This window comes from Geotrypetes seraphini, chromosome 1, assembly GCF_902459505.1.
Source record: "Geotrypetes seraphini chromosome 1, aGeoSer1.1, whole genome shotgun sequence".
Lineage (NCBI taxonomy): Eukaryota > Metazoa > Chordata > Amphibia > Gymnophiona > Dermophiidae > Geotrypetes > Geotrypetes seraphini.
This window is the reverse complement of record NC_047084.1, coordinates 294,827,825-294,839,995: the sequence shown is the minus strand read 5'-3', so window position 1 is coordinate 294,839,995 and position 12,171 is coordinate 294,827,825. Positions and strand designations below refer to the sequence as shown.

The 12,171-nt window shown below is 40.9% G+C and overlaps 1 protein-coding gene across 1 annotated transcript in view; it reads right to left on the bottom strand.

Moving 5' to 3' along the window:
• SMYD5 (SMYD family member 5) overlaps window positions 1-12,171 on the bottom strand; it is an 87,056-nt gene that overhangs the window by 2,907 nt on the left and 71,978 nt on the right. The window contains exons 11-12 of the mRNA XM_033953694.1: window positions 10,620-10,714; window positions 8,585-8,655 (exon numbers count right to left, since the gene is read on the bottom strand). Of these exons, the coding sequence (XP_033809585.1) occupies window positions 8,585-8,655; window positions 10,620-10,714 (166 nt within the window). The remainder of the gene's footprint in view (window positions 1-8,584; window positions 8,656-10,619; window positions 10,715-12,171) is intronic.

Genomic DNA, 12,171 nt, shown 5'->3' with positions numbered 1-12,171 from the left:
AATAAACAGCACTACTTTAGGTCAAGACTAAAGTCTTCTTCCAGCATATTTTTGGTACATGTTTAAAAGCAGATCCTAGAGAAGCCAGGCCAGTCTGAAATGTCCCTCATATAGCTGAGCTCTGAGTGATGGAAGAAGGGGGCAGTATGCAGCACTAGTGGTGGAGCAGCACCTGGCAGTATGCAGCACCTGGTGGTGGAGGATCAGTACATATTTCTAAAAGACTGGTTACAGGCCATTTAGGGGCGTGGCTTAGCGCGCACACAAAATGGTTGTGTGATCGCAGCGCTCCTCTTACCTGGGCAACCGTTGAATTAATAAAGATTTCCTTTTAAACTGTTTTCGGCTGAAAACATCGGAGAGGACAGCGGGAGCATGGCGAGCACCCGACAGAGTAAGAATGAAACCGGAGGGGCTGTGAAAAGGCAGAAGCAGGATCAAATTACCCCGAGTAAGGTTCCGCTTCCTGCTGATGTATCAGAGGAGTTAAGCAAAGCTGAAGTTATGGGGGAACTGAGGCAAATCAAACAAATGCTGACAGAGACTGTGAGTAATATGGCAGAACTGAAGGAAGAAATCCTGAATATACACAGACAAATGGAAGTAGCTAATAAAAGAACAACAGAGTTAGAAGTTAAAATGGAGAGCTTAGAATGTGAAGGAAAAAGATGCAAAAATGACAGTTTGGAAATAATTCAATTGAAAAGTCAGCTGGAAGATTACGAAAACCGTGGAAGAAGAAAGAATATAAAACTTTTTGGAATACAGGAAAATTTGGAAGGGAAAAATGCAATACAGTTTTTAGAAAATGTAATTCCTAGATTATTGCAGTTGGATTTCAAACAGCCTTTGGAAATAGAACGGGCGCACAGGATTCCAATAAAGAGTCTGGAAAATCAAGGGAGACCAAGACCATTAATATTCAAGATGTTAAGATACCAGCAAGCAATAGAAATTTTAAATGCTGCCAAAAAAGATAAAAACTTAAACTATAAAGGATCCAAAATATGGTTTTTACCAGACTTTGCTAGAAATACAGCAAATATTAGGAAGAAATTCCTTGATCTGAGATCTCAATTAAAGGAAAAAGGATACAAGTATGGGTTATATTACCCAGCAAAAATGAGGGTATCTTGTGGGGATAAATCTTTGTATTTTGTTGATCCGGAAAAACTAAAGACCTTTCTTTCAAAATCAGAACCTATGTCATTTTAGCACAATGGGTGTTGAAATGAAGGGATAAATACTAAGACTGGATTGGTGGATATTGAACAAAAAATTAAATATAAAGAACTATGGGACTTTTGTTTGTTGGAAAAAGAAGAATATGCAACAAAGAACAGGAAATAAAAATGAACAAGTGAAAAAGAAAATAAAAGAATGTAAAAAAAAGTAGAAAGAAGGATAGACTGGAAAGACATTAAAGTGAAGTTATTAGACTGAACTTTTAGGAGACTGAAAGATGGATGGTTGGAGTAAAGAATGAACAAGAAGGATTAAAGGACTGGACAAATTAACACAAAAGGAAAAGTGAAGACTGAATAGGAAAATAAATAGATGTGAAGAAGAAAGCAGGACTGATAGACTAAAAGGATATTATAAAAAAAAAAAAAAAAGAATGACAATTGGCAGTCAAAAGTCTTTAAGAATGGATGGATGGAGATAAGAAATAAATATGAAAGTTCAGTTTATTTAATAAGTCAGAAAAGGAGAAAGTAAAGAATGAAAGGACAATAAGGAAAAGATTGCAGAATGGACTAATGATAGAAAGGACAAGTTATATGATATTTAAATGCAAGTAAAGGAAAGGAAAATGAATAATATAAAAGAAAGATACATAAGAATTTATTGGTAGCTGAAGGAATGTAAAGATTGATGTTGTGATAATATAGTTTTAAAAAGATTGGATTTAATTTGGAGAAGAGGGAATATAAAAAAAGGGGAAAAAAATTATTTTGAAAATGAAATAAAAATGTTTAAATACAAATAGGGAATAAAAACTTATAAAATTGAAATTTTTTTTTTAACAGAAATATATGAAGAGATGGATATTTGTTGTTGGATATTTAAAGGAGGATAGGAGAAGATGGATTAGATAATATAAGATATAGGAAAATGATACTTTTTATTACCGTATTTTCGCGGATATAACGCGCACCCGTGTAAAACGCGCACACGGGTATAGCGCGCAGAAATCACAATGACATGTACAAAAACTTTTGTATACCGCGCTCACGGGTATACCGCGCATGATGCCCGATGCTCCTTTCGCCCGCCCTGACTTTCCGTGCGCTGTCCCGACTCTCCGTTCACCCCCCCTGACTTCCGTGCACTGCCCTGACTTTCCGTGCGCTGTCCCGACTCTCCGTTCACCCCCCCTGACTTTCCGTGCACTGTCCCCCCTTGAAGTCCTGTCCCCCCTTGAAGGTCTGTCCCCATCCTGAAAGCCTGATGCCCCCCCCCCCCCGACGTACGATACATCCCCCCCCCCGGCAGGACCACTCGCACCCTCACCCCGAAGGACCGCCGACTCCCCAACAATATCGGGCCAGGAGGGAGCCCAAACCCTCCTGGCCACGGCGACCCCCTAACCCCACCCCGCACTACATTACGGGCAGGAGGGATCCCAGGCCCTCCTGCCCTCGACGCAAACCCCCTCCCCCCAACGACCGCCCCCCCCAAGAACCTCCGCCCGTCCCCCAGCCGACCCGCAACCCCCCTGGCCGACCCCCACGACACCCCCACCCGCCTTCCCCGTACCTTTGTGTAGTTGGGCCAGAAGGGAGCCCAAACCCTCCTGGCCACGGCGACCCCCTAACCCCACCCCGCACTACATTACGGGCAGGAGGGATCCCAGGCCCTCCTGCCCTCGACGCAAACCCCCCTCCCCCCCCAACGACCGCCCCCCCCAAGCACCTCCGACCGCCCCCCCAGCCGGCCCGCGACCCCCCCGGCCGACCCCCCCGCCCCCCCCACCCCTCTTCCCCGTACCTTTGGTAGTTGGCCGGACAGACGGGAGCCAAACCCGCCTGTCCGGCAGGTAGCCAACGAAGGAATGAGGCCGGATTGGCCCATCCGTCCTAAAGCTCCGCCTACTGGTGGGGCCTAAGGCGCGTGGGCCAATCAGAATAGGCCCTGGAGCCTTAGGTCCCACCTGGGGGCGCGGCCTGAGACACATGGTCGGGTTGGGCCCATATGCCTCAGGCCGCGCCCCCAGGTGGGACCTAAGGCTCCAGGGCCTATTCTGATTGGCCCACGCGCCTTAGGCCCCACCAGTAGGCGGAGCTTTAGGACGGATGGGCCAATCCGGCCTCATTCCTTCGTTGGCTGCCTGCCGGACAGGCGGGTTTGGCTCCCGTCTGTCCGGCCAACTACCAAAGGTACAGGGAAGAGGGGTGGGGGGGTCGTGGGGGTCGGCCAGGGGGGTCGCGGGTCGGCTGGGGGGGCGGTCGTTGGGGAGGGAGGGGGGTTTGCGTCGAGGGCAGGAGGGCCTGGGATCCCTCCTGCCCGTAATGTAGTGCGGGGTGGGGTTAGGGGGTCGCCGTGGCCAGGAGGGTTTGGGCTCCCTTCTGGCCCGATATTGTCGGGAAGTCGGCGGTCCTTCGGGGTGGGGGTGCGAGTGGTCCTGCCGGGGGGGGGGGGATGTATCGGACGTCGGAGAGTCGGCCGGGCAAGAGGGCTTGGGCTCCCTCTTGCTCCGATCGTGGATGCGGGTGCGAGCGCGTGCGAGCGGTCGTTCGGGGTGGGGGTGCGAGCGGTCCTGCTGGGGGGGTGAATCGGGCGTCGGGCGGGGTGGGAACTATGTTTAAAAACTTTTGTATACCGCGCTCAGGCATATAACGCGCGAGGGGTATGCGCGGTAGGTAAAAACGCATATAACGCGCGCGTTATATCCGCGAAAATACGGTAAATATATGACTATGATAGAATTTTCTTGAATGAAATAAAATGTTGGGGGAATGAATTAGAGATTGGTGAAATGATAAAAATGCATTAATGGAATGTTAGGAAATAAATATGGTTATGTGACTAAAGGTTAAATAATAGATAGAGAAATTAATTACTTTAAAATGGAAAAAGAAGAGAGATATAATTAGATATATTGTGGAGAGGTAGTGAGTTTGTCTCAATAAAGGATAAAGGGGTTATTAATAAATATTGGTTGCCTGGGGGAGAGGGGGGAAGTTGGGATTACTGTCCAATGTGTGTCCTTAAGCAGTCATTATATTGGGGAGGGAGGGGTGGGAAGAAGGTGGGTATTAAAGATATTACTAGGATGATTAAGGAAAAGATTAATAAGGGATTGGGTAATTTGGAGGTAAGAATGTGTGCCATGGGGAGAAGTTTTTTAGATCTTAGTAATGGAAGAAGGGAAGAGGAAGATTATGATAAGGAGTATAAAATATATTATGTCTTTTAAGATATTTTCTATTAATGTCAATGGCCTGAATCATGTAATCAAAAGGAAAAAGGTATTATCATTTTTAAAGAAGCAAAACGCGGATGTTTATTGTCTGCAGGAGACCCATCTTAATATAAAGGAATCACAGAAACTAACGGGTGGGTGGGTGAAAGAATGTTTTTTTGCTCCAGCAGAGGGTAAAAAAGCAGGAGTAGCAGTTCTTATAAATAAAAAGTGTATGACCAATTTTAAGATAGTAAATTCGGACCCACATGGAAGATGGCTACATGTTGATATAAGTATGGGAAATAATGCCCTGACGTTGTTCAATATATATGCCCCTAATTCGAATCAATCAGAATTCTTTAAAAAATTGCAGAGTATGTTGTTACCACTGGCTGCTTCTAATTTAGTGGTGGCTGGAGATTTTAATGCTGTAATGGATCCATTAATGGTAAAAAACCAGGTAAAAGTATAAAATCTTTAGGTTTAGATAATTTGGTTCAATCATGTGATTTGAAGGATATATGGCGTATTCTTCATTTTAAAGATCAGGAATTTTCATTTTGTTCACAGGTTCATAAATCATTTTCAAGAATAGATTATATTTTTATTTCATCACATAAGGTGCAGCAAGTGATTAAGGCTTCCATTGATCCCATTATCATTTCGGATCATGCGGGAGTATGGATAGATTTACAATTAGATCAATTAGAAAATAGAAGACCTCTTTGGAGATTTGATAATGCATTGCTTGTGGATGAAAAATTTTTGGAAAATTTTAAAACACAAATTAGTGATTTCTTTCAAATTAATTTAGTGGAAGATACATCTATTGAAAATGTATGGGACGCTTTTAAAGCGACTATGAGAGGTCATATTATATCATATTCGGCTTTTGTTAGGAAACAGATTAAAAAACAGTATATAGAGTTAGAAAAAGAAATTAAAATACTAGAAACTAAATTGGTAAGCAAATGGGAACATGATGTATTACAAGCTCTTTTGAAAGCAAAAGGTAAATATAACGAATTAGCTTCAAAAATGATAAGAAGAGACTTGTTTTCCAAACAGACAATGTATTATGGAAATTCTAATAAGGTGGGAAGATTATTGGCAAATTATCTTAAAGCAAAAAAAAGAAGAACTAACATTAATGGTATAAAAGATGATAATGGTATAATAACCAATCAAACGGATATAATTTTAAAGCAATTTCTAAAATTTTATAAGGACCTGTATTCTTCCGAGCCTTATTTGGAGAGGCAAAAAGATGGTAAAAATTTTTTAGATTTAATTATTGGACCTAAGGTTCCTGATCATATAAAACGGAGTTTAGATGAACCTATATCATTAAAAGAATTAGAAACAGCGTTGAGATCTCTTAGAGTTGGATCCGCTCCAGGTGGTGATGGTTATACAGTAGAATTTTATAAAACATTTCAAAATGTCCTTTCCCCATATTTACTAAATTTATATCAGACACAACTTATAAAAGGTGATATTAAAGGTACTATGGCTGAATCAATAGTAATTGTTTTGCCTAAGCCAAATAAAGATCCTACTTTGGTTTCAGACTACAGGCCTATATCTTTAATAAATGTGGATAATAAACTTTTGGCGAAAATTTTGGCTTTGAGATTAGCCAAAGCTCTCCCACATATTATAGACACGCATCAGACGGGTTTCGTTGCTAATTCCTCTAATAACTCTAGATTATTGTTTCATATGTTAAAATTTATCCAAAAAAAATGGATGAACCGGCTTTTACAGTTTCCTTGGATGCAGAAAAAGCGTTTGATAGGGTAGAATGGAATTTTATGTATCAGGCTTTAGAATGGTTTGGTATAGGTTCTGGATTTATACAAATGGTAAAAACATTGTATAGCTTCCCGATTGCAAGATTAAATATTAATAATATGATATCTGATGGTTTTCAATTGCAGAGGGGAGTTAGACAAGGTTGTCCTTTATCTCCTTTGTTATTTGATGTTGTATTAGAACCCTTATTGTTAGCAATACAGCAAGCAAGGGGGATACAGGGTATTCCATATTCTGATATGGAATATAAAATTTCGGCTTATGCGGATGATATTTTACTTTATTTGAGGAATCCAGAGTCTACCTTATCTTGTCTATTGGAATTAATTGATATGTTTGGCAAATTTTCAGGTTATAAAATTAATTGGAGTAAGTCTGAACTTATACCTTTAAATGTTCATTGTGTAAAAGGATTATTTGACGCTTTTCCGTTCATATGGAAAGAAGAAGGATTTAAATATCTTGGCATTCAAGTTAAAAATACAATTGAAGATACAGTAAAAGAAAATGAAAAATTTGTATTGAAAAGAGTTACAGAGTTATGTGAGCAATGGAATCCGTTACATCTTTCTTGGTGGGGGAGAGTTCAAACTATTAAAATGATGATCTTGCCTGTAGTTTGCTACCAAATGAGTATGATACCTATTTATTTTCAGGGGTCCTTTTATAAAAAGCTTAATAGCATTTTAACGAAATTTCTTTGGCTTGGTAAAACGCATAGAATAGCTTTGGTATCTTTGCAAAAATCAATTAAGGAGGGAGGGGTAAATTTTCCAAATTTTTATAGGTAACATCAAGCCTATATTTTACGTCAGGGTATGTATTGGATCCTCCCAGAACTGATAGATAATGCACCGGATTGGTTATATTTGGAATGGCGCCTTATGTTTCCCCTAAATTTAGTTCATCTTCCAAGTATCAACATGCCTAGAAGATACAGAGAAAATAAGATATTAATGGATACTTGGAAAACGTTAAGGTTTATTAGTAAATTAACACCTGTCCCAATAAACAAGTCAACTAATCAGTCTTTATGGATAAACTCCAAGATTAAAATTGGCGGAGCTCAAATCCTTTGGAAGGACTGGATTATTGCAGGCATTAGATCTCTGAATGATGTTATTTCGGAAGGTAAACTGCTGGAATTTTCACAATTGCAACATAGATTTGGTCTTAGTAAAAAACAAAGTTTTAAATGGTTGCAATTGAAGCAGGCCATTCAGGTTGGGTTCCCTGAATGGAAAACATTGAATAATCAATATAGTTTAGAGTTCTTATGCTTCCAAGCAGACTTCCTAGGGCATCAAGCCGCATTGTGGTATAAATTAATATCTGGATATTTGAATAAAAAACCAAAAAATGGTCTAAGAGACATTTGGAGCATTGAGATTAAGCATCAAATTACTGCATCTCAATGGCCACTAATTTGGTCTTGGAGAATGAGATGTACAGTGTCAGCATCTATGAGACAAACTTGGTTCTTTTTATTACATAGAGCTTTTTGGACCCCTACACGTTTGCAAAAATTAGATAGTTCTAAGTCCAATAAATGCTGGCACTGTAATCTGGAACCTGGGACGTTGGATCATTTACTGTATCATTGTCCCTACATTAAAAGTTTTTGGAATGCAATTTGGCCACAAATTAATAAATTGATGGAAAATCATGTAGCAATATCATATGATACAGTGTTATTTGGAATGATGAGAAAAAAAAGTCAAATTTCACCAGAAAATAACAAGCTTTTACTAGTCATGACAGGGGTTGCCATTCAGCATATAACCAATAACTGGAAGAATCATAGTAACCTTAATTATACATTTTGGTGGAATACAATTTGTCATATATTCAAAATGGAAAGAGTAATAGCAATACAAAGAGGGACATATCCTAAATTTATAAAAATATGGGGGCCATTGACAAAGTATTGTACTGAATGAATAGTAGGATTTATCTTCTTCTTTATCTTGTCTTCTTTATGGCACACATGGAGGGGGGGTAGTGAAAATAATTTTACATAACATGTTATAATATGGTATACAATATGTATAAGGTGATTGGAAAGTACTTGAAGGGTGGGGGGTGGGAGAGGGGATTAAAAAAAATTTGTTCAGAATATTATGTAATAGATATAAAAGTGATATTGTGTATTCATTAGTTGTAACTCAATATTTTGTACACTTCATGTAAAATATGAAAATGAATAAAGAATTATAAAAAAAAAAAATAAAAGACTGGTTACATAGGCAAGGGGGGAGAGAGAATTAAAGAGAAAGGAGCTTTGTTATCTTACCAACACCTAAGAAGATGCATTGATCAGTGTGACAAACTAGAAAGTTCTCTCAACCCTATTTCCCTTACCTAAGTATTCTGTGGCGACTGTGTCTGCTGCACTCCCTTTGGCAGCAGTCGAGATAACTGATGCAGATTTCCTGGAGAATCAAACAAAAATACTGATGAAGGCGGCTATTAGAGCTAAAAGAACATCCTTCAGAAAACAGGAGGATGAGTCTGAAGATAATAGGAAACAACATAAAGAATGGCATAGCAAAAGGCAAAGCGCCAATAAAGAAGGCAAAACGAAGACTACCTTGAAAGCAAACACACATAAAACATAAATAGGTATATTAGTAGCAAGAAGCCAGTAAAAGGATCAGTTGAACCTCTACATGACTGAGGGGTAAAAGGGGCACTCAAGGAAGACAAAACTATAGCTGAGACTAAATAATTAATTCTATTTTGTATTTATATTTATTAACCTTTTATAAAAATGGGCACCACACTATTTTATCCAGAATTAAAAATACTATTATTTTTTCTACCTTTGTTTTCTGGCCATTTACTTCTCTGGTTTCTGCTTTCCTTCATCTTAAGTCTCTTGCTAGGATTTTTCTCTCCTCCTTTTTGGCTTTCTTCAGTTTATTTTTCTACTTCTATGTCCAGATTTAACTCATTCTTACTATGTCAAGTTCTCTTTTTTTTGTGTGGTCTACCAGCAGCTTTTCAACTCTTTCCCTCACCCTGGCTCTCCTATTTTACTTCCCCTTATTCTTATGTTCTTATGCAGTGTTTGCGCCCTATATCTGCCCTTTTTCCCCATCATTATCTCCCTCATTTCAGTCTCCCCCCTCTTCCATCCAGCATCTGCCTCCTCTCTCCCTCTTCCATCCAATGTCACCACACTCTTTCCCCTTCCATCAGTATCTCCCTCCAATGTCTCTTCACCCTTCCATATAGACTGCACTCTCTCACCCCTTTCACTGCCCCCTTCTATTTCTCCCCTCTTCCATCCAGGCTTTTGTCTTCTTCCTTCTATATAGCTTATTCAGCCCTTCCCTTTCCACCCAGCATCTCCCCTCTTTTTATCTCTTCCCTGCCATATGTCTGCCCCTTCTCCCTCCCCACTCATCTTCCATCACCTGAAAGAGAAGATGATAATGATCATCTCCCTCCTCTCTATACTCCACCCTCAACATCTGTCCTCTTTCTCTGCTGTTCTACAATATAGCTTGAATCTCACTTCCCACTTCTATACAAAATCTGTCCCTCTCTCTCCCCCATCCCAAACCTTTTCACCAGTTTCTGCCCCTCTCATTCCACCCCACTTCCACCAGTCTCTACCCCCACCCCATTTCCACCAGTATTTGCTCCTTTCTTCCACCCATCTACCAGCTTCTCCCCTTTTCCCCACCCCCAAACCATTTCCAACAGCTTGTGCCCCCACTCTCCTCACCCCTCTTCCACCAGCATCTACCTCTACCCTATTTCCACAAGTATCTACCTCCTCTCTCTCTCTCTCTCTCCTAAACACCCCACATCCAGTGTCTGTCCTCTCTCTCTCACCCACCCGAAATCCACCAGCATCTGATCCCCCTAGCATCCCCACCACTACTGCTGTTTTCCTGAAGCAGTAGCAGCAGTGGCAAAGTGAAAACAAACCAGTTGCAGGACTTTCACATACATATGTGCAGCTACTGGCTCTTCCCCGAAAGAAGTGTTGACTTCGGAGAGGGTGGACTGGTAGCTGCGGGTATGTATGGGAACGTCCTGTTGCTGATCTGTTTCCATTTGCTGCTGCTTCAGGAAAGCAGCAGCAGTAGTGACCTCAACGGCTGCACGGCCTACTGCTAAAAGGTGCGCAGCTGCGCAGCTTAGAATGAACATTGGTGTGAACATATTTGGTATCTATTTCTCTATTATTTGTTGCTTGAGTGAAGATTTTTTTGTGTCTAGTAGCGCTATAGAAACTATAAGTAGCAGATGTTATTGTATAATCACAGTTTTACCACGCTATATCAGCCCAAGCTCTCCTGTGGTTCATGACTGAATTATGACTTTGCAATATGGGACTTTTTGTTGGTACTGATTTAAAAGATCAACCATTCTGAGTTTTCACCTCTCCTGGTTGGATGTCTTCAAGGGCTGTGAGGTGCAAGAGGAAGTTATTGTCCGGGAAGGAGGTTTCAGCATTGGGGATACAGCTATGGTTGCCTAAAAAAAAAAAAAGAGAAGTTGGCAGCCTGAATCATCATCTTGCAGAAATGCTAGTAACAGGAGATGATATTTACCACATTTTACAGCTAAGTGTCTCATAACAAGAGATGAAGAGAGATTCACACTGCTTGCTTTTAAGGTCTTCCTATCAGCCAAGGGGTTCAGAAGGGACATGTACAACAGGCTAGACCAGGGGTGCCCAAAAGGTCGATTGCGATCGACCAGTTGATCGCAAAGGCAATGCGAGTCCATCACAGAGCCCTCTGTGATAGACTCACGTTGCCTTTGCGTTCTGTTCTCCCTGCTTCCCCGATGGCAGGCCAGGCACGTACAAGCACCGAGCCCACAGCCTCCCCCCCCCCTCCGGAACTTCCTCTCCGATGTCAGAATTGATGTCGGGGGGAAGGCTGTGGGCCCGGCGCTTGTACGTGCCTGGGGTCGGGGAAGCGAGAGAAAGACAGACAGAAAAAAGGGGAAGGGACAGGGGGAGAGAGAGAAAGACAGAAAGAAAGGGGAAGGGACAGGGGGAGAGAGAGAGAAAGACAGAAAGAAAGGGGAAGGGACAGGGGGAGAGAGAGAAAGAAAGGGGAAGGGACAGGGGGGCAGAGAGAAAGACAGAAAGAAAGGGGAGGGGCAGAGAGAGAGAGAGAAAGACAGAAAGGGGAGGGGCAGAGAGAGAAAGACATTAAGAAAGGGGAGGGGCAGAGAGAGAGAGAAAGAAAGAAAGAGAGAGAGAAAGAAAGAAAGAGGGCAGGGAGAGAGAACGAAAGAAAGAAAGAAAGAAAGAAAAGGAGCTGAATTTCAGGGAGGTTGAAGATATATATAAGTACTCTCAGCCGGAGATCTGTATCAGAAGTAATTTCAGTACTTATATATCTTCAACCTCCCTGATGATGGACTCAACTGAAACTCAGCTGGAGTTGGAGGCTTATGCTGATTGAACAATATAAGTAATTAAAACTGGAAAACTTTAAGGATTAAGAAGAGAGAACCTCAGAACTGATTAAGCATTTCTAATTGGGTCATTAATATAAGGAATAACTGGCCTGGCCAAGCCTACAGATTACTACTCAAGGAGATATTGGGACTTTAATTGACTCATCATCAAGTTAAGTGAGCTTCATTGGGCCTGAATGGCTTCAAAATTTAACATCATTAAGAACCTTGAAGATTGATTGATGGACACTACTTTAAAGCTTTAGATAGTACCTATAGCTTTTCCCAGCCTTTGATTTTGTTATTAGTAGCACTTTGCATTACATGATATTGTAGATTTTAAATGTAGATGAAATAAATTGTTAGTTTTTAGGATATGAATTGAATTAAAGAAATCAATAAATTAAATATTTAATTAATTTTATGTTATGGTATTCTTGGTATAGCTTGTTAAAGTAAACCAGATAATCAAATGCTAAGGAAAATGTGCTAAGATGTGTTGGCAGCTTATGTGTATT